The sequence below is a fragment of the Plectropomus leopardus genome, chromosome 20 (genome assembly GCF_008729295.1).
Source record: "Plectropomus leopardus isolate mb chromosome 20, YSFRI_Pleo_2.0, whole genome shotgun sequence".
Lineage (NCBI taxonomy): Eukaryota > Metazoa > Chordata > Actinopteri > Perciformes > Serranidae > Plectropomus > Plectropomus leopardus.
This window is the reverse complement of record NC_056482.1, coordinates 17,437,952-17,462,021: the sequence shown is the minus strand read 5'-3', so window position 1 is coordinate 17,462,021 and position 24,070 is coordinate 17,437,952. Positions and strand designations below refer to the sequence as shown.

At 38.7% G+C, this 24,070-nt stretch overlaps 1 protein-coding gene across 2 annotated transcripts in view; it reads right to left on the bottom strand.

Moving 5' to 3' along the window:
• rimbp2a (RIMS binding protein 2a) overlaps positions 1–23,203 on the bottom strand; it is an 86,082-nt gene extending 62,879 nt beyond the window's left edge. For both annotated transcript variants that reach the window (XM_042510000.1, XM_042510001.1), the window contains exons 1-4: positions 23,152–23,203; positions 22,748–22,872; positions 19,543–19,686; positions 8,381–8,512 (exon numbers count right to left, since the gene is read on the bottom strand). In XM_042510000.1, coding sequence (XP_042365934.1) covers positions 8,381–8,512; positions 19,543–19,680 — 270 coding nt within the window. In that variant the 5' untranslated portion in view covers positions 19,681–19,686; positions 22,748–22,872; positions 23,152–23,203. The remainder of the gene's footprint in view (positions 1–8,380; positions 8,513–19,542; positions 19,687–22,747; positions 22,873–23,151) is intronic.
• Positions 23,204–24,070: the final 867 nt, after the last annotated feature.

Genomic DNA, 24,070 nt, shown 5'->3' with positions numbered 1-24,070 from the left:
TACAAATGTGTAAGAATCCTAGAAACGTGTATCGGGCTGCTGAGACTGGCCCCTGGTCTCCTGTCATTTTATAAAAGTGGCCCCCAAGCAAAGCAAGTTGAATATCCCTGCAATAATGGCTTCCTTATGGAGAACAATCCAAATATTTTACAGCCAGCCTCTAAATACAATCATCATTTCTGTAATTTTACTCCACACTGATAGTCTTATAGAACTCCCACAGAGACGCTCAAATTATATTGGGCTGCTTTAATATAAAGTTTTTTGAAAACACTACCCAAACTAAAATTCTACGTGCATAAATTGGAGGGGGCTCAATTTTATCCCCATGCGACCAATTATTTCATTTTCAGTCTGTTCCAACTCTAATCCTCACAGTTTCACAGCTTTTAGCCTTTAACTACAACACACAACACATTTGCGATCACACTGCCTACACTTCCTTGTCACAATGCGTAATTATATCATATTGACATCAGCTTATGTGTGGGGGCTCATGCGTGTCCCTGCATGTGTGAGTGTGAGTGTGGGTATACCACAGTTAGCCCCTAAAATGATTTAATCCGGTTAAGGGGATTTTCAATTAATCCAGGAGGGCCCTACATTTTTTGACAGGGTCGTATTTTTAGCACATTTTCCTTCTGATGCAACAGAATTTATTTTTCCTCTGCGGTTTTAAAAGCTAATGTGATTCAGTGCTCTCACAAGATGGACGGCAAATTTGTTTCGCACACTTGCGTCAGTGTGTGCCCTGAAATCGAGCCAGTGCTGGACATTTATGTAACTGTGTGTCTCTGTGAACATTATTCACAGATTTGTTTTATTTCTGTTTCTTTAGCCAGCTCAAACTCAAAGAGGGATGAAATCAGCCTAAGAAGCAGCACTGTGAGGTACATTAATAAATGTGGTGTAACAGATCATATCTCACGATAAATCTATGCATATGCTATACTTTAAATTACTTAATATGGTCATGATCCGTAAATCCATTTAGTTGGAGTTAAATGTAAAGTGTGCAGATTTTGATACAACTGAAAACACTCAATTAACATTTGAAATCTGAGGAAATTGGCTTGATTTCTGTCAAAAACACAGGAAGAAGTTACAAGTTATGACTTTCAAGAAAATTATGTGAAATTCAGATAATATAGTTAACAATAATTGCAATATTAATATTATAAATACAGTTTTCTGGACATTTTCTATATTATTATTACTATTATTAATCATTTATTATTAGCAATTAATATTATTATTATTAACTTCTTATTGAACGGATGGATGGATAGATGGATGGATGGATAACAATAATGACAATATATTGATTTTTATAAATATAGTTATCTGTACATTTTTACATATTTTTATATTATTATTAATCATCCACTATTAGAAGTTAATATCATTATTAACTAAAAACTTCTCGACCCCACCCTCTCTCCTTCTCTCTTTTAAAACTAATTTTCCATTTCATTTCCTTGTCACCTTTTCCTAAATTCTTGCAATTTGTGGGAAATCTCTTGCCAAGTTGCCCACTGCCTTTTTAAGCCATGTTTCCAAAAGAAATCAAACCAGTCTACTCAAGTTTAAAATGTTTAAATGTATGTGAAAGGCACCTGAATGCAGCACAAGAAATCTGATGTCATCACAGTTTTCAAAGGGTTAAACACAGTCTGAATCGGTAAGAAAAGTCAGAGCAGATCAGACTATAGAAGCTTCTCGAATATTTCCTAAATCATAACAATCACAGGGAAAACTTAAATGTCACTGGTTTTATCATTTAAGTATTATCCCATCACTACCAGGAAGAAAGTATAACTCATTTCAAAATGTGTGCCTGGAATGAACTCTCAGAAAATATCTGAAATGTGATTATAGGCTGACATGGCCTTCCCTGATATACATCAGATCTACTTAAATTACTGCAGGCATGAAGCTGCACAGGCCACATCAGTGGCCTCTGTTAACCCATGCATGGTGACTGAGGAGGTTAAGACAGGAAGTAGGGGGGGGGAGAAGCCTGTTTTCACTGTGCAAACCATGGATTGGTTAGATTTGCACGTATCGTATCAAAGTTTCTAAGCACATGAGTTAACATAAGAAGGTAGAGGAAATGGTGATGGCTGAGAAGCCTGCCAAGCTGCAGACTACTGTTTAAGACCAACACACAACCAAGCATAATTTAGTGAGTCACCGCTTTTAGCCACCAAACGAGTCTTTTAGAAGTGGGTCGCTGCGTCGCTAGCGTAGATGGTGTATCAGAATTGTTCCTTTTTAATGACCGCACTTTCCTCCAGGATTGTGCCCAGAAAAAACCTGAGTAATTTAAGCCAAAACATGCTCTTTTCCATATTATACCAGATGATTTTTGTGTCAAAATCCGACTACACATTAATCACAGTTTCAGATTGGGTCGTGGGGAAAGATGCTGAAGAACAGAGGAGATGTGAGGGGTAAAAAGGAATATAAGAATTATGAAAGAGACTCAGACAACATAAAAAAGTGAGGATCATGTGACAAACAAAGCTAGCACTACAACTAGCAAGCTGCTAACTGCTTGAGCTTTTAAATGTATGATGTTATCTAATAGGCCACACTGACTGTGGGTGTGAGCGTTGTTGTTTTACCTTAGTATTTGATACATTTCTGTATGAACTGATTCAGGATCTAATATTTACAATGACACTGAGCTGTGCCCTTGTTAGGAATTGGACAATACACGTTATTGTGGATCACCAGTAAAAAAAAAAAAAAACACCAACAATAAGTTAATCCTGGTGAATTTCCATTATCGGGACAATTGCAAATATCATGTCCAGCAGCACTGAAAGAGACTTCTAGGCAACCAACAGTTAAGAGACTTCGCAAAACCAGGCTGCATACACGCCAACCTCAAAAAACACAAAGATCTTAATCAAGCATCAGCATATTTCATATCAAAGGATATGGTTCCACTTGCAACTTTGAGCGGCTTCCATTGTACTTTTTCTAGTAGAAGTTCGGAAAATCTCTACCTCCGAGTTGTCTGGCACACAGCATACCGCAGCATAAGAGAAAAAACCTTGAGCATGTTTTCCTCTTTTCTGTTCTTCTAAAGGTTAAAGCCCGCTGTGCTCTGCCTTTGCTCTCAGTAGTTTTACTTAAGTAACAAGACAAGGAATGGACTGGAAAATGGACTGGGAAAAGAGGATAATGCAGTTACATAGAGACAACTCGAGCCGTCTGAAAGAACACAGTCTGAGCTAAACTCAATTAAGAGAAGAATAGAAACTTCAGCCGAAACACACCCGTCTAATACTAGCTGTTAAAACGGCCCTGCAAGTCAAAACAATGAGAATTTTCTGAACATCCTGTGGGTGGTGGAATTATTTTTCCAGCTGATTTGTGTTACATTACACCAGACTATTATTAACCCCTGTTTGTCTGTGCGTCTTTGATTAGAGGGAGTTAAAATGGAGATTACTGGGTCAGCTGAGACAACATGGCTATTAGGGATTATTGATTAGACATTGCTCCTCTTCGCAGTGGGACAGCCCATGTCATCATGAGGACAATCATCTGAGGGCGCCAGCTGCTAGCAGTACACAATTGTTGCCATAGGGATGGTGTCCAGGGAGACAGCTGTGGCCTTTTAGCAGCAGTCGCCACACAGCACACAGAAGGTCATTCCTCACCCAAGGTAGCTTTCTCCGACTGTCTATCACAGATTGTTTCCAGGCAACCGCTCTAAAGCTTTTTGTTTGTGGAGATTTTTTTCTAGGAAGCAGTCCATCCTCCATCCTATTTCTTCTTGCCTTTTAGGTTGCAAAATAACAGATGGAAAGAGCACGCAGAGATATGAGAATCTAGCCAAAGCGTCCCATCAAGACCACTCCCAACAATACAACAAGAATTGATTACAACAGAACAACGCTGTGGACTTTAGGCAAGTACTGCAGCCGACAGCGTCATCGAGCATCCACCTATACAATAGGGGAATTAAGCGAAAAGCAGGAGTGGTGGGATGTAATTAAGTACAATTATTCAAGTACTGTAACAAAGTACAAATCTGAGGTACTTAAACATTACTTGAGTATTTTCTTTTCATGTAATTTTATACTTTTGCAGCACTGTATTTCTGAGGGAAATATTGTACTTTTTACTTCACTTCATTTATCTGAACAGTTAAGTTACTTTACAGATTGAAATATTTGCATAGAAAACACCAGTTTATAAAACATGATGTTTTGTTTTTAATCAATTACCATATATATATATATATATATATATATATATATATGAGTTTTGTGGGTATTTTTTCATCTGCTTTTTTTTTATATATATTTTATGAGTTTTGATGTGTATTTTATTTTATTTTTAAATAATTTAGAGTTTTGATAGCAGTACATCAACTGCTTCCTGTCTTTTATATAGAAAATTTACATTTCTGTTTTCTGTTACAAAGCAAAGAAAAAAGGGATTACCTCATACACTAAATGAATACTGATGTTCATATCAAGGAATTCAGTACTCATGCCCATCTCAAGTAAAAAGAGGGCCCCAGTTTCATTATTTTTCATTGATCTGGGTGTGGTCACTCCTTCCCTAAAGATGCGGATCCATAGTCGCCCTTAGTCAAGGCCCTCTGTCGCCTTGCAATGAAATGGGCATGCAAGCTCTTTCACCACAATAGGGAAGCAATTTTTGGGAGGGAGCCAGCATCGACTGCCGAAAGACATGCAGATGTCCAGGCAACTGATACCACATTGGATTCGAACCAAATACTCAAGTACACTGTCTGTACTTGGATAAGAACCATATACACTCAACCAGAATGGAACCAAACTGTGAGGCACTGTGCACAAACTGGGATTTTATGATTTGGGTTAATCATGAAATGTGCAATTATTTTATTTAACCTGCAGTATCAGATTTTTTTTTGTCACTGGGGGGAGTGGAAACAAGCTGTGGACACAATGATGACACGTTACCACCTTTTAAATCGACACGGTGCGTGTGTTTAGCAAACAGTCGCCTATTGACACATCCTTCAGATACGGAACAACATTATCATTCACTTTGTGTCGTGTTCCTGGCCACCTGGCGAACGTGAGTCTAACAGATTAAACGGCCCCTTTCACATAAAGGAGTCTTGGGATTCATTGTTTATATAAAAACACTGATCATAGCTGCTTTGATATTATGTAATTTCTAGTCTGAAGTTCTTACTTTTCTTCTTCATGTTTTCTACAGAGAAAAACATATGCCATCAGAACAATTTTAAAACATACATTTAGAAAAATGGCTAAATTTTATGCACCCACCCAACAACAGGGGGTAGAAACGAGCTCATGCTGCTGTGACCAATAATGGGATTTGATACACAACAACTGATACATAGAATATTCTTGAAATTAAAGCTGTAGTTGATAACTTTTATGATCATTTCTTCTGTCATATTGAAATTTTCACTTTATTCACACAGTAGTGTTTGAGACAGATGATTTTTGAAAAAAAAAAACATGTTCCTCTGTCTCCTTAGTGCTCCTGATGGCATTTGAAAGAATCTACTGCATCTGAATGAATCTCATTTTTTAAAATTTATTATTATTATTATTATTATTATTATTATTATTATTATTATTGTTTCATCCCTTATGGTACATATGATATTGCTGTCATGTGTGATTGGTATTTTCTGTCTGATCTAAAAACCTAAATAAAATACTGCTTTAAAAAAATAATGTCAATCACTGTTCATCAACTGCTGTTAAACTGTCAAACCAAGCAGCACAAATCAAATATGAATCAATTATTTATTAAAATTATTATTATTTCTCACCTCAAATGTTTACAGAAACACATTTTAGTGTACTGTTTAGCTGTACAACGATAATATTTGTGACTGTGCCCAAACCAAACAAAGCAAACTCTCATTATGCAGCTCAACAGTACACTAATATATGTTTCTGAAAACCTCTGAGGTAAGACATGGACAACGCAGAATCTTGATTCATATTTGTTAGTATTTGGGTGTCGCCTAGTTTGACAGTTTGACCGAAGTTCACAAGCAGTGATTGCCATGACTGACGACTTTGGGTTTTCACAAATGCCAAAAGAAGCACAAGAAGGACGCAGAGGAAAATTATTTTTTTCACAGATTATCTTTCTCACATTCTACTGTCAGGATACAGAAACAGTTTAAGCAAATACAATGAAAAATATTTTGATAAAAGTTATCAACTGTGGCTTCATAGAGCCTTGAAGCAAATAATTTCAACCATAACTAATCAGCCATCTGGTTTGTGCAAGTGGTGTTTGAGTGTGTGTGTGTGTGTGTGTGTGTGTGTGTGTGTGTGTGTGTGTGTGTGTGTTTGTATCATCATATCTTTTTAATCTCTTATCTTCAATCTAATAAGTGTTTTGTTTGAATCTGCTACAGGCATATTTCAACCATCACCCACTACATTTAGCCGAGCTGTGAACTCAATTATTATCAAGAGCTGTTTATAAACACAAATTTAATTTCCTTCAACTCACAGAAAAAAAATATCAAACAGAAAGAAAACTGATTCAGAATTAAAGTCAAAACTGATGGATGTGATATATCTTTTCTATTCTTTCAATACCCTCGCCAAGTATAAGCCCACAGTACAGTATATCTGCATGAGCAAACCCACTCTCATGACTGAGCTTCTCTGAGTCTAACTGATCCATAGCTGAGTCCGTCTCTGCATGAATGACCATGATGCAGTCTGTGATAGTGTAGCTGTCAGCAGTGACAGCAAAAAGACTGCCAGGCACCCAGCTGGACTACCTCCAACAGTATCTAGCCGTATATGAAAAACACATGCACACACACGCACACACACACATACATAATTATGTAACATTATTGAGTTATGTTGCTGACGACTGCATGTTAGCTCTGGTGATAGACATGGTTCGTGCCAAGGATTTGGCTGTGAAGATGAAAAAAAAAATCTCCCACTGGGCAGGGCGCCATAAATTTCTTGCTGTGGAACAGAAAGGTGTTAATATGTTCAGATGAGAGAGAAAATGCAAAAAAAGTAAACTATGTGCTTTGTTGCAAGGGGTTTTCGGCTCATATAGCGAGAGAGGAGTGCTCAGTGGTTCTTGGGAAGTTTTACACATAATGGTTCTGCCCTAAGAGGACCGATTTGTACATAAACAGCTAGATGAATGCATAGTTATGTATATTATATATCATTTCTGCCAATAAATGCCTTTAAATCCTACACACTGGACTTCTGAAAAGCAGCAAGCAGCAGATAGCGGCTAACTTACAGAAGAACAGCAAAAGAAAATGTCTGCAAATTGAGAAGACAATGAGCTCCTCACCCTCAGGATGCTCAGGAAGCTGCCATAATGAAGGGTCTTTGTTGCTGCCTATCGTTGGATCCCTGGGTATAAAGTCAGCTCCACCCTCTCTTCCAGATATGGCCACTTCCAGCTCCAAAAATTCAAGATGATGTTGGCCAAGATGCCTAACTCAAGGTTTCAAAATGTGAATCCACAAACCAATGGGTGACATCATGGTGGCTCCATCCATTACTTTTATATGAGCTACACTATAAATTCAGGTGCTTCTATGCCACATCAATGAGAAAAAGGCGACGATGCTCTCAATCACAAACCAAATGAGTGGTGTGACAAAGCATTTTAGCCTGAGAGCTACACTGATCTGAAACATCATCAATAAACCGTTTGTAAATGCAGACTGTGGCGTGCGGGTTTCGCTCTATTTTACCGAAACTAATTTCAAGCCATTGAGGCTTATAAGTGAAGCAGCCATTATGTTATGTCAGTTCCTCTCTGCCAGTCTGTCCATGCTCCTGCAGATGGGCATGTTGCCAAGACAACGGCTCACACACCTTGCCATCTGAGACCACCTGGGGGGGCCTCCTAAGGACTAAATACACAAATGCATGCACAAACATACAATGCAAACAAAAATACACACACATATAATCATGCTACACACTGAACCACACGCCCCTCCTTATCTATTTTACAGCACATTACACATGCCCACGTCTGGCATTACCAGAACCAATCAGAGGGAGTTTATATGCACAGGGCCATGCAAGTCACTCCGCTATACACAGCTGCGTCCTTGAAGAATATAAGCTGCAACAGGAACTTGAACATAGCGACTTACTGACATATATGCAGTGATGAGTGCCATGATAATCACATCTTCAGTTTCAATTCGAGAGGAGTTATCAGTAAAATGTGTATGATGATGTGCTCATTTGCAGGCAAAAAAAAATGTCATCTTAAATATGAGCACCGCAGATTCACTGCAAAACACAGAGATTATGTGCATGTCTATATAAGGAAAAAAGGCAAAAGTGGGGTGGTAGGAGTGGAAATTTACCAGTTTCCTGTACTGCTGTTTCTCTTGGCGAAGCGTGGCTACTTCAAGCTTCAGAGCTCGGTTTCTCTCCTCCAACAATCGAAATCGAAGCGAGAGCCCTGTAGCTTGCTGAGACGAAGCATCATATTTTGACTGCAAGAAAAAAAATAAAGATGTGGAAATTTACCCATTTGAGACAATACTGGTATTAATACTATCTTGAGAAGATGTCATACTATACCATTTAGTATTAGTGGCCCCCAAGTATATATATTACTTGGGGGCCAAATGACAAAATGACAGGAGGCCAGGGGCCAGCAAAATCCTAGATGTTTATCTAGGATTTTAGAACATTTTCAAGATATTAGGAAATTTCTAAGGGTTTTTAGTACATATCTAGGATTTTAGGACACTTATACCCTATATATATGTGTGTGTGTGTGTGTGTGTGTGTGTGTGTGTGTGTGTGCGTGTGTATATATACTAAAAGCACAAAAACATTCCCCAGTGTGAATCACTTTATTTCCATTGTGAATTAGAAAATAGCTGGGGGGTCACCCAGCTCCTGATCCGGGGCAAAATTTGGCGGCCGTAAGTTGACTGTCACTGGTCTAGACCAAAGTGGTGAAGAGTCCGGTATAAAAAGTTGGTATACATGAGGAGGAAACGAGCACTTGATTAATAGAAGTTGTGATAGAGGACATAGGGCTACTGTCAATCTTGCTTACAGTGATGTACTCAGGCTTTAGTTCCATCCCATGGGGTCAGTCACAGGAAAAGGATTACCAGGCCTGAAAATGAAGCTGCTACTGCAACAGGTTCTGAGCCTCAGCGGGATTTGCCAGTCAGTGTTTTTTCTCCTCAGAAGTTTTCTTGATGGGTTAGAATGGCCTTTGAAAGTGAATTTTTCACTCTAACGCTTGAACCCTCCGTGAAAATGCACTGCATATCTGTAATAGGCAGGCTGGAAGCTTCTCTCGAGGTCTGTGAATACTTTCCTGTATTATTCAGTTGGTTTTCCTTCATGCCAGATGTCTATTTGTATAATTTGATGGCACTTTTTTGAGTTTAAAATTGCCTTGTTTTTTAAATAGCTGTAAATCTTGTACTTTTTAAATATTCTGTTCACTTTCAGGCCACCAGAGGGGCTGCAGATAGTGGAGGAATGGTGCAGCTGTTTGGCTGAGGTAAGAGAGAAGGCTGATTCAGGATAAGTGCATGTAAACTCTGTCTATGCCTCATAAAATTACAACCTGCAAGGATGTGAGGATACCCTTTGCCCAAAGAACTCTTCCCCATGAGTTAATCTCAAAATGGATTTGATGCTCTGCTCCAGAATATCTACTTTTTTTTACATGAATGTATGAAATGTGAACAGTTTGGGGAGCTACAATCTGAAATCCCAAATGGGGTGTAGTCTTCCCATTTGCCTCCTGAAAAAGCACACTTAGCCCACCCAGCCTCTCCACGGCTATAAAAGGAAAACATTACCACCCTCGACAAAAGAAATCTGTGCTGCATTACTCCGAAAGCCTGTTCCCTTTTCTCTTTATCTCTGCTCTCCAAAATTTAAATTACCTGTTTTCAAGGTGAGAGGAGGTGAAAATATCAGGCCATTGTTCTCTTCAAGCACTTTTTTCCATGTGGTAACCCCTGAACAGACCAACCAACAGATGGTTCTGATATCAGTTTATATTACTCTGATATATCAATTTGCATGATACCAGAGCATTTGGTATCTTGTCAGGCACACAAAAGAACTCACACATAAATAACAACCAAATCCCCTGACTGCAAGCCAGACTATCATTCTCACTGCAAAAAAATACAAAAAAGTTGCAGGCAATATGTCCGTTAACACAGACAGCCAAAGCAACCAAAGCCAGTATGATGGACCTGCCAAGCGGACAGAAAGACAGCCAGATACACCTGCTACTACAGCAGACCTGCCAAGCAGACAAGCTTACAGATAGACCCACCAGTGTAATATGGTGGACCTTCCAAGAACAGACAGAGAGACAGATAGACCTGCCAACCACTACTGCGGGTTTTCCAAACAGACAGACAGACTAACACATTCAGTCAGTGAGATATTAGGCCATATGGACATCCATGTGAAAGCTGATTTACGAGTCATTTCGACCAGTAAACCACTGGTGCAAAAACTGAATGTGCTTTATAAAAAATAACAGGTTATCACTTTGGTGACCTGACAACATGTGGTTATAAAATGAATTTTGCTTGTGGTTGACTCAGGTCTGGAGCAGCTTAATGGTACTCATCATCACTCATCAGTGCCAGCTTGAGACATCTACTTGAGACATGATAGGTCAGTCAGTACAAACAACAGAGGACTGTAACCAGTCCTGTGTCGGGGCAGGGCCCAATTGTGCCCTACACTTGAGAGGCATCATCCTTGTACCAAGAGAGCTGCCAAAGCTGCTGTGACAGGAGCTGCGTCAGGGTTGGGAATCATGACGCACTCGTGAACTCTGAGGCCACAAAATATACTGACAACATCTCCTGATAAATGTGAGCCGGGGGGGGAATTCAAAAGGACACAGTGAAAAGTTATAGAGTGCAGACTCTGTATGAGACATCACAGCCCACCAAAAGTAAAGCGAAAATATCTCAATCGCCGGTGGCTGGCTGCAATATAGATCATAAACTCCGCCCCTTCTATGTTAGCAGATGGGACATTGGCCAAACTAAAATTTGTAAGTACATGGCAAATAAATTTTTCCTCGGTAGTTCTGATCTCAATGGATGTGCAAGTGTTCTTTTTTCTGATAAGTTTGGTTTTAATTAGCTATTTGATGCTATAAAAAGGAGGTTCAATGCAATGGTGCGCTCGCCATCAGTGGCGCTGGTCGGAAAGGGTGAATGGGCGGAGTCTTGATTTTGCAAAGACTGCTACTGTGCAGACTCTGGCTCCAAATGACGTCACAAGTGCAACTTTGAAGCGCCTGTACTTATATTTTTGTATATATTTTGTATATTTTTGTTTCATTTTTGTACAGTGGCAGGAAGTGAAGATGCGTCGTCCCAGTCGGTTCTAATTCTGATGCCATCAAATATCGCTGCTTCGTTAGTAATTTCCGCATCAGTCACCAACGAAAAGTAGCAATCCTGTATGATCTACCACAAAATTGCATCAGTTTGAAATGCTGCCCCACAATAACGTAACTTAAGGAGGTGGAAAGTCCCCACTGGGCGTGCAAGCGAGAGGGGTGGTTGATGGATTCAACAAACACCGGACTGTCACCCAGGAGCCTGGTGTTTGCTTCCTGTGTGAATATCAAGCTAATCCATGTTGGGGTTTTTTTCTACACCTAACCACATGCAATTGTTGCCTAAACATAACCACATGCGTATCTTGCACGAGGAAATAAACATCAACACCAGGCAGTATACAAACGTTGCACATTTATTTTGAAAAATACTGTATGCGAGCAGAAAATGTACATTTTCTGTGAAAGCGGGAATGTATTTTGAAAAGACACAATGTATGTAACAGGCATCATAATGTATGTAGATGTCAAAATTCCTGTGAACATGCAGCAATTTGTGACGAGTTGGGATTGAGAATATGTTGGTCCTCCATCTTTACATACAGTCATTGGTACAGAGAGACACTCTGAGTCACTTATCTACTCCCAAAAGGTGTTGTCTCGTATGCTTTCTGAATGCCAGCTTTTCAATTCAGTGTGGATGAGCAAATGGCCTTCTGCACAGCATGCATTATAACAAATACATCCAAAATTTGGCATTCATACATCCAGTCATTGATAGAGCAATAGATGCATTTTCTGTGCATTTTTCATACACTTTTTCGTGTTTGGTAAGAAGGTCCACAATGTTACACCACTGTGGATAATCAGAAGAAAAGATTTTTTAAAATATAGCGTCTGAATAAGCAGATTGAGAACTCATAAAAGGATTATATATTATTCATTAAAGACTGCACACTAGACAGAAAGAATGAGAGCGAGATGAACCCGCAGCAATCACCTTGAGACTCTGAACATCAAACAAAGAATTTTTCTTTGTGTATGTGTTTAATATTAGGTTTTTCTCTTCCTTTTCTTATCCATCTCAGTGGGACAAACGCACACAAACAACAAAATTAATAATAATAAAGTGCTTGTCTACATCAATATCTCATAAGTTGCTCTTATCCAAGCCATGCACTGTATTAAAAATGGCTTCTTTCCTCTCTTACGTCTTTTGATCTTATTAAATAAAGCTAGTCCATCCCAAGGGGTCAGTAACAGGCTCAAGATTACTTGAGCTATAAATGAAGTTTTGACTGGAGGTAAGATGCAGCTGAGACAGCACTTAGGAAATAGCAAACAGATTTGCCGGCGTTTGTTCTTACGGAAACAGATTTCCAAGCCCTAGTGCTAGCAAATAAAGCCATGTGAAAAAATGCTTGAGGTAACATCTACTCTTCTGTATACACCCCCTGTGTCCTGCCTTGCCATTCAGGTATGCAGCACTTAGAGGAAGACTACAATAAAGTAAATTTAACCACATGTTAATTCTTCTGACAGGAGTAGCTAGGCAACTTCTGGGTAAAGCGATGTCTGTTATTTCAAGTATCATTTATTGATCTGTTCAGTGTCCTTCACCTTAGTTTTGACAACTCTCTGGTTAACGTGTGGTTATGATCAGGCACAAAAACCACTTGGTCATGGTTAGGAAAAGATGCTGTTTTGGTGTTAAATACCTATTTTTGGTATCACAATCATGAAAATGCTGCAATGTCTCACTAAAAAAACACAAGGGGCAAGATGGATAAAACTGTGTAGATTCAAGACTAAATCTGTATGTATGCACAGAGGCACAAAAACAAGCATACACATTATTTTCATCAGCTTCATAAGGCCGTGCATATGCCTGGTTCTTTTTTATAAATCTCAATCTTTGTAATTCTGGGCGCACAGGCACAAGTATGTGCCACAGCTGAGATTCACCTGACCAGCACTGCTCACAAAGGCAGTGTGTCCCCAGCATCAGCGAGGATTTAACTTTAACTTCAAGAACAAGTTAAAGTTAAATCCTTGTTTTGGTTTCTTCCTTTTTTTTTCCCTGTTACAGGGGTTCTTTTTTGGGAGTTTTTCCTTGGATGATGTGAGGGTCTAAGGGCAGAGGGATGTCGTACACTGTAAAGCCCTCTGAGGCAAACCATGTTTTGTGATAATTGGCTCTATAAATAAAATTGACTTGACTTGACTTGACTTGATTTACACGGGGGCAGCACACTTCACAAGTCGCAATTGAACGGGAAGTTTATAGAAGCATTCCTGAGAAAACAACTGTTACATTATTACAAAAATATATAGAAGTCAAACTATAAGCAACATCTGTAGAGACATATTTCTCACTAACAGGAAAAACAATAATAACAGCAAACTTCATTTCTGTGAACTGTCTGACATGCACGGCACTTTTGACAACAGACAGGTATAAGCTGTAAATGGAACACACATTTCAAACTGTTGAACAACTGGAGGCTGAGGTAACTGTTTATTAAGCAAAGCAGATAATGTGGGTAGCTATTAAGATGTTACAGCATATAATTATGTAATAGGGGCTTTCTAGTATTTTATGCCATGCAGTTAGGCTTTCCTTTACTTTTGCAGTATGTAATAATTTTAATTCGTCACAACACCAAGATATGTTATGTGTGCATTGATGATACACCTAAAATATAATTTTCAGGATTTTTAATGCATTTCTTCTTTGTTGGATGTCTTATGGTGGAGGGACACACAGAATGGATTAGGAGAGCAGCATGTGGTGGCTGGCTTTGAACCAAGGGCATTGTGGTTAAGTGGCGTGTGGTCTGCCAACCGACCCACCAGGATACCCCAAGGTAATCTGATTTTGACCAGAGTGAATTAAATAGATTGCAGTATCGCCATCTGGTGTGTGAGTGAAATACTTGCTTCAGTGCTGTCTGATGCAGTCAGCCGTGAATGTAAAGCTATTAGGCTGCCTTTAAATGGATTTTCAGAAAGAGAAAATCAGTCTTTTCAATATTAAGCTACTCTTGTCCAGCGAAAGTCTTGTTATGAATGAATGTGTCTAACTTGGAGTGGAATTCAGAGTTATAGTTCCAGAGTCAACTACTCAGGACAGAAACAATTCACCATCATTCACAGACACTTAGTCGCTGCTCCTCATAAAAGGCATACTTGTGTTTCCCAGAATGTATTAAATGTCTGCGCACAGCAGCATCAAATCAAGGGTATCAACAATCTAAAAAAGGGGGTCTTGCCGGGACAGACATGTCTGTTTTTGCAGATACAGATAGTGACAATGTCCCTACCTTAAAGGCAGTACCCCTTTGTCCCAGAATGACTCTCTTCCCTTCCCATCATATCACAAGCTGGCAGTGAAGGCGGAGGTGACGTGTCCACACGTATGCACGTGAATGCCGGTGCATGAGTGCCTGTGTGTGCAAATGAGCACTTCTGGTCTGCATGCCACTGGAACACGCATGAAGTCTCACACACACACACAGAAAAAAACAGTAGCTTGGCACTCAGACACACAGACACTCCCTGAGTCCCACCCCTGAATGTGTTAACGCTTCCTCTCGCGCTCTCTGCTTCATCCTCCAGTTGCAGTTTAAAAATACCCCCCCCCCCCCCCTTTTTCTTTTTTGCTCTGTGTCTCACTCGTCGCAGACGTGTGCACGCCCCGTTCGACTGGCCAAAAACGTCACATATGCAAAAAAAGAAAAAAAGACATGTGGGCAGCTTTCATTTAAATGGACTGTGCAAATCTGTTGAGCAGTGATGTGTAAATCATTACATCATAGTTTTTTTCCCTTCGACTACATTTCCCAAACAGAGCAGATCCAGCATCCCTGCTTCCTCTGTTTCTAACTTATTAACAGATGATAAAGGTTTCTGTTTTGCTGACAGGAGCATCCTACATTTATGTTATATCTCATACATATCTCATTAAATTACAGTATTTCCTTAGTATTATTATTTGTAACTTTCCTATGGCTTTCAATCAAATTTCTGACATTTTCCTGGTCGGACCCCGGTATATACACCCCTTTGCATCTCCACTTCCCCAAAATCTCTGGTCAGAGGACTCTAATTGAATCAGTGGTGGTTTTAGTGAAGTCGCATCAGCAGCAGCCACTCTGTCGATAGGCATTTAACATTGGGATGGAGGCACAGGACAGAGGAGAGGACAGAAAGAAAGACACTAAGTGTGCGTGAGTGAGAAGAGAAAGCAGAACGTACGCTCTGTTCCACTCTGTTGCCTAGCAACACTTGCTCGCTGTCTGTTCCCCATCCTTACTGAAGACGCATTGCTCTCGTTGAAGTGAATGGGTTTTCGGGCATGACATGAAGCCCTGTGAGACCGCGGTTCAGGAACAGATGAAAACTGGATTAGGCAGAAATATGCAGTGACCCTTTAAATATGCAAATAGCTGAAGGCGACGTGTCATTTCATTACTAATACAAGCTGCTACCTTTGGAATATGTCAGGGCTTTTTTTTTCAACTTGGTGGATTTTTAACAATGATTTTTTTTTCCAGAGGAATGCTGTCCTCTTCTGGCCGTGTGGATTAAATGTAATGACAGAAAAATCCAAACACACAGAATGGTTTTACTAGTTTCTGTAGACTTGGTGACGCGTAATGACTCATGTCATGTCACATGTTTTCCAGGAAGCAAACATTTTAGATTTTGTATCAGCACAATAAAATGGGGATGTAAAAAAAAGACCAACAACATAAAAACGTATTATTCTATAAACATATTTCACTTCGAGGTCTGAGTGTTGTCACTGGCTATGCTTACATGCACACTAATATTCCACCATTATTCAATCTATACCACATTACAATGTTTATTTACGATAACTTCTCAGCAGAAAGTCCTTGAGTAGATTAAATAAAATGTCAATGCGCAAACTCTTTCTCAATTAGTTAATTTTTAGCCACCTAAAAAAGTCTCATCAAAAACAATCCAATCAGTTTAAAATGTTTAGAATATTTTAACCACTTTTCATTGCCATCAGACAGCCTTTTCTGAATGGGAACCGTAGCTGTTATCATTAGTCATTTTTCTTTGCAGAACACTGAGTTGCTGGTCTACCGTGGTGCCGATGTGTAAATATGTAAGGTAGAGCAGCACAAATATTCAAATACAGCGTACACTTACACTGATTTTTTTAAGGTGACTAAAACATGTTTTGCTGCAGCCCCATCTACAGCAGTACATGGTTTACTTTACGTGATGGTAGATTTGGTTTATCAAAGTTGATAGAAAAGCAGTAAAGCACATAAAATAAGCACAGAAATTACTAATTGGACCATTGTGCTAAACTATACATCTTCTATCTTATATTACAATTATGTTGAAAATGACAACAGAGATCAAAATGTTTCCTGATTTTATAGATCTCCATAATTGTCATCAACTGCCAGTTTTCTACATGGAAGTGGTTGTTGTTGAGAGTGCAACATCACAGTGACTCTGTCTATGACATTACTCTAAATTTGATGCAGGTCATGTTAATGGAATAATATGCTCAGATATTCTATACTAGGCCCTTTTACAAATCTAGCATTTCCTGATTAAGACATGTGGGATACGTTGGTTTTATGCAGGTTTTAATAGCATTCTTTGGACTTGTATACATTGCACAAATATTAGTCTGAATTGGGGTTTTTACTGCAGTTAGAGACACATGGCCTCCTGTCTGTTTATGATCTGCAGAGCAAATTGTTGTACTGTACAACTCGCCAACTGTTTGCAAGGCTGTGGTTAGAGATGCATGCCCCAAAAGAAAAAGTCACCTGTCTTGTCACGAGAAGATACACACCTACTTTTAAACTTCATGAAAGACTTGGATATCATCATGTTTTTGGATTTGCGTAATATCAGAACGTCAACCATTAAATGAGGCTGGTGAAGGAATGAAAAAGGGAGTCTGTGTTCGTGCGGTCCAACAAGTCTACCACTGGTAGGAAACTTTGAAAAAAAATCCTATTATGATGCAAAGTGGAAAAATGACAAGCAGCCCCAAATGTTTCACTTTTCTATAGTTTGAAATTATGAACGACACATTAAGGCACATTAATCAAAGTATGCAAGGCTGCATGAAAGGAGTATAAATGAAATATTAATATTCAATTGACATGTTAACAGCTAAGTGATTTTGTCTTTTTTGGAATAAGGGCAAAAAGTGAAGTATTTTGTGCCTTTAAACGCACTCACTGAGCCATGGCAGTTGTGTTTTTATTAAGAATGACAGCGAATTAAGCCTTTAACAATCTATCATGTTAGGCAGCGAATCGGAAGAAGGACACAACATGCAAGTTGCCATCAAATCTCCCAAAACTTTGTAGCATAGGATGATTTAAAAACCGAACAGCAGACAGGTGTGCATTTGTTAGGGTCGGATAAGGTAAAAGACTATTGAAAACAACGGATTAGTGGTCAAAAACACACAACTTTCAACTTTATACATGTTAAGAGAGGAGGAGCTGGAATCATATTAAATAACTTTTGGCATCAACAGTGGTGTTCGGACGAGAGGACAAAAATAGATGGCGAGATCACATTTAATTACCACTCGGCACGGTTTGGAAAAAATCTTAAATGAACTTTTTATCTGCTTGTGTGTTCTGCTTGCTGTATTTTTCAGAAAAGAAAATACAGCAAATAGACCTCCCAGTGAAAAGATATTCAAATTACGTGGGGAAGCAGTGACCTCATTTAGGATCCTTGTGGCCTGGGGGCAGAAGCTCATTCTGAGCCTCTCAGTGCTGGCCATGTGTATCTTCTTCCCTAATTCAACAGGGAGAAAAGGGTGTCATGCGGGCGGTTGAGAGTCATAATAATCCTCCTCGCCCTATTTTTTGTAGCACCTGTCCTTTAGACAGGGAAGGGCACTGCATATTCTTAGATAATTCTTGTTCAGATGAACAAATCCCTTTTTGCAGGGTCTTGTGGTCCTGTTCGAGCTGTTACGGTACCACACAGTGATGTTCCCCATCAGGACGCTCTCTATAGTTGAGGGGATCCCTGGAATTTTTTTGAAGCACCTGAGGTGAAAGAGTCTCTGCCTTGTCTGTCTCACTACTGATTCAGTATGCAGCACCCAGGTCAGGCCCTCAGTTATGTGAACACCAAGGTACTTTAAGCTGTCCACCCTCTCCACTGAGGACTTGTTGAATTTCCAAAAGTCCATGATCATCTCCTTAGTCTTGCTGTCGCTCAGGAGTAGCACATTGTCCTAACACCAGTGGGTCAGATCCTCTCCTTCCTTTATGTAGGCCTTTTTGTTGTTGATTGTGATCACTCACACTACAGCTGTGTCATCATCAAATTTGATGATGGTGTTGGGAATTGAAATGGTTACACAGTTGTGTGTTTCCAACGAGTACAGCAGGGGGCTCAAAACGCAGCCCTGTGGTGCTCCAGAGTAAAATTCTTTCTAGAAATGCTTGCAGTTAATTGGCCATTTAGTAGGAATTTGAACTTACTATATATGCAGGACTAAATATTTGATATAAGTTTGAGTTGTGTAAAAAAGTACACACAGGGTAGATTATCAGACAATCTTTAGATGTTAAGCCTCTTTTTGTGATGTTGTTTTGCATCTCTTTGTTGTCGTAATGCATCTTTTTGTGGTTTTGTATGTGTTTATAGTTTTTATGTGTTTCTTTGCCGAGTTGTGTGACAATTTGAGGTAATTTTGAGGGGTTTTTTTGTCTGTTTTATGGCTTTTTGTGGCCTTTTTGCCCCTCTCATAGTTGTTTTGTGTCTTTTTGCAGTTCCATTGTGTCTTTTTGTGGTCATTTTGAATCCCTTCTTGATCAGTAGGTGTTAATTCAAGTGACACTTTGCAAGTAAAGGTCAGGGGGTCCACTCTTACATTTTGGTCTCTTGGCCTGTGTCCAGTAGCCCCGTTCAGTAACCTTCCATGCACATTTACTGCCATTGCATAGACCTATTTCTGTGCAGTTAAGAGTGTATTTAAGAGTGTATTATGAATTTCTATCATAGTGGTTTTATCATGCAGTAGCCGTAGCAATCTCTAAACCCATCTGCTATCAGTCTGACAATACAAATATGCAGATACCTGTTTACTGAGATTCCAGCAGTAGTAACACAGGCCTACAGTATGTGGCACCACAATACCTTGCCCTTGCTGTGGAGGTGGTGATGGTGTATGTTTCTGGCAGCGATCATGGCCAGCTGTCTTTGGATCCACTGTAACTCCATCTGCGACTGCCTCAGCAACTCCTCCACGTTAGCACCTGACGTGTGATCCCGCATTATCACCTGCAAAACCCACACAAGCAGTGATTACACACGCTGCAAACCTCACACTCTCCTCACACTTACTGAATCACACACACAAAAACAAAACTACAGTAATAATAAAACAGCATTAATAAAATTACAGTTTCTTACAAATGGCAGGACAATTTACCTAATTGTAGGGATTACTATGCCACCCAAAACAATACAAAATAAAGCCACCAAGAAAAAAAAAGTTTTAAAGGAGCAGTGTGTAAGATTTAGTGGCATCTAGCAGTAAGGTCTCTTCCTTTGTTTTGGAGAACAAATGGACCAGGTGATTAAAACCAATATTAACATAAAATAAAGTTGTTTCATGTTACAAATTAGTGTTTTTCTGATGTTCCGCTCATTGTGGATTGGCTGCTAACAACAGTGGCCAACGCGAAAACACGAATATTCCTATCTAGAGCATATGGTTTGTCCATTCTAGGTTACTGTAGAAACATGGCAGTGTAACACAGTGGACTCTGTGAACAAGGACAGGCTGCCTATGTAGATATTAATGACTCATTTTAAGGTAACAAAAGCACAACAGTTATTATTTTCAGGTGATTATACACCAAAGAAAACAGACTTATTATAGTATATTCCATTTCTGCCAATATATCACCCTAAATCCTAAATCACTACAATTCAAGCAAAAAATAACAAAAAATGTACATGACAGTATTTTTTATTTTTATATTATCATTACAGATTTTCCCCATGCTCAGCTGGCTTGCAAAAGTAAAAAACAAAAAAAAAAAAAAAAGTGCAACTGCATTTAGAACCAAACACAGAAAAAACTGTATGGCATAATGAATCTAACACAGAGTTTCTTGGCACTTACTGTACAGTTCTTTCATCTTCTTTCGCTATAATCACATAACTTGTTTATAACTGTAAGAATATAATCAATCCCTTACAACAGCAGAGTCCAATTTAACATTGCTGTCCCCTGCATCAGTACGTCTATGCTGAATGGTGTGATTGATATATACATGTGTGCCCATGTGCATGTGTGTGTATTCAGAAAGAGAGAGAGAGAAACATTCAGTTACATAAGAGAGGATTACTGTATCACAGCAACACAATAACAGCAGAGCGTGGAAAAAACATCAGATTTTTATAAGTCAGTTCTAAATCCCCATCTATGCTGTCCTGTTTTGTACCTTTGCGCAAACACACACACACACACACACACAAATACCGTATTCATACTAACTACAGTACTACACAGTGACATGCAAGGTTAAGAAGGTTAATGCTGCTTGTACCTCAGGAGATTTGACTTATCTGACTCTACTGCTGGATCATAATCAGCTGATTTCACTCATCTGTGTTCCAGCTTTTAATGCAAAAAAACTGCAGAACAAGATCAAGTTAAAAACTGATTAGTGATACTCAGAAAGTGTTTTCTGGATACTAATCAAAATCAAGTGTCTATACAAATAGGCAAATGGGAAATCAGTGTGATTTGTTTTTTATGCTTGCTTTTTCTCAGAGGTAATCGGGGAAAAAAAACTAACATTAATCAACTCCCTCTTCCCCTGTCTCGCTCTCAGAGCCTCAGCCAACTGCTCAAACAGCTTTTCTGTGCTGACTCACCTTGGACAGCTTCTATTTCCTCGCAGGGGACTGGAGGAGCAGGACAGACAAAACAACAACAACAAAACACGAAGCTCAGGAGTCCTGTAGATTTATGCAGTAATGTCCCATCCTGCCAAACCATCTAACCTGCAGTGGTAAGCATCTCTCTCACAGACTTATCAAGAAGAGGATGCTGTGCGTACGTCATTATCCAGGCCTGAATGGGGCTTTTAATTTGCTATCTACCAGTTAATCAGTATATCAGCTCATTATTATAATTAATTTCATGTTATTGCAGGTTTTTTTTTAAAAAAGTATTTCATCTCCCCACGAAGATGATAGTAGTACTAAGGATGCACAGTACTGGATTTTTTTCCAATATCCAATATATAACAACTAATCTGGGTGATACTGGTATCTATAACCACTTTTTCCCCACCTAATTTTAGTGATTATCAAGTATCTCTTCTGTAGTGGAGTCAACATCATATAATGCATACTAACTTTTGTTGTCTTTATTTATTAATGCATATTTTCCTCCTTTTTTCTTTGCCCTCTGATAAAATTACAAAGCAGGAAGAATTTTAAACATTAGAGATATTTTTTTACAATTTCAAAATTATGTTAACATTGTCATTATCTACCTTTATCATTTTAAATATAGATTGTTTGTTATTCTGATGTACCACTGGGTGACACACCTATTAATGTAATTTTTCATTTAAAAAATAAATGTCATTAATACATGTAATTAATTAGACATGAAATGATATGTCAATAAAAAAAATATTATTTTATATTATATTTATACTATGCATACTCTTATTGTGATGGCTCACCAGCAGATAAATAGACAAAAAAAACAAAGCTAAGAAAAATACTTCAACTTAGGGTTGATTTTTGTACATGTTCAAACTGCCAATATAAAAATGTATGTCACATCAGCATGAATTCAGCATGTTGGCCAATTCAGATATTTCATTTTAAAGCCAATATCAGCCAATATCAGCCAATACTGATGATGTGCCAATATTATCGTGCACCCCTAAGAAGTAAATTACTATTATGACACCATGTAGCTTTAGATTGAGCATGTTTCATTGCTGCACTGTTTACCATTAGCCACCCAATTTAAAAAGATCATTTTAGATATCATAGTGGAGCACAGTTTTGGGGCCAGTGCTTTTTTTCTTAAAACGAAATAAAAAGTCCTTCTTACAAGATTTTAGTTTTTTAAAGAAGCTGTAAATGGTTATTTGTGTTAAATTTTCAATGAATGCATTTTTCAGTAGGAGTTTCAGAAAAGTGGAGAAAAACTTTTCAAACCTGCAATTTGCATATCTTAGAACGATTAAAAAGCGAGTATCTAAGGGTATAATGTTGCACCTAACTGTCTGCAACCCTTAAATGTTGCCTTAAACATGCATAGAGTGAAATTTTTGGGGGTAAAACGCTGCTGAAAGATTTTTACCTATCCAAATGATGCTCGTCTGTGTCTCATCCTCCTCACAGTGATCTCCTGTTCTGCTGCCTCCTCACCTTCCCGCTTTTGGCAGAGTCCGGTGCCATTTGTCCGCCTTGAAATCCTCAATAAGCCTTATAAAAGGAAATAAAGATAAAATAAAAAAAAACGGATGCTGTGTATCACTGCAAAAATAGATGCTCCTGAGCGTGTCCGTGTGTAGGTACGTGTTTTGGACAGCTTCTCCCTGATTTGACTTGCTCTTTTCAAACACAAGTCAGATATGATTCACAGTTTTCTCTCACGGCGTTGTTGTACACAGAGCAGCCTGCTGTGTGACCATATGGCACAATAAACAAGAGGAAGAAGTACGAACAGGAGACGGAAAAGAGCATTTAGGGCTAACCTCTTACCTGTATTCACAGTATGAGGAGAGAGCTGGCCTCCTGCTGGTGTCAAAACTTTTCTTAGTGTTAGCATAAAATTTAGCCTTCGCTACTTCCTGTCAAGAACACACCCACACACGGGGTCCATCCACACAGGGGCTTTCTAATTACGTTCAAATTATTTATTTGCAATTTCTGTCGCAATTTATTTAATTTTATTTTAGATATTATATGTTTTCCATTATTGTAACTTATACTATGCTATTTTTAAATTATCATTTTGTTTTCACTTGATTTTTTTTTTTTAAATAAAAATATAGGCTATTTAATTAGCATAATTAGCATAGCAATGGTGGAGGGAGCTTGTAGAAAATCTTGTACTCTTCATTAATCAATGAAGGATAAAGTAAACTTATTAAATAGTAACACAAACTTGATGAATATTTAAGTAAACTCGATGAGTAAGGAAATAAACTCAGTGAGAAATTGTAAATTATCTTTTTTTAACTGAGTGCATACACATGGGTAACAGAACTCATGTTACACCTTCATCTTCTCCACAGACCTTTTTTTCACAGTAGATATTTTGCCCAAAGTGGAAAAAGCACAGGTGTATTCAATAACATTAAGAAAAGCTGCATTCCACTTAGGGGACGACCTGGTATTGTCCATGTTGGCTCAATGAAGTGGCTTACTGGGACACTTAACAGAAAAGATTCATCATTAAAGTTATCAATTTCACCTCTCACAAACAGAAATCCAATACTGATTCTCCTTTCATCACTGGTGTCGTCAACTTCTGAGACGGGATTCTTAAGGTAACATTGGTTTAGCGATGCTTTTTAGCTGAAAATGGCTAACTGCTGCTGCAGCAGTCAGACTGAAATCAGCCATAAATGTGCCATGAAATGATCAAAAACAGGCTATCAAGCACTGTAGAGCTGCA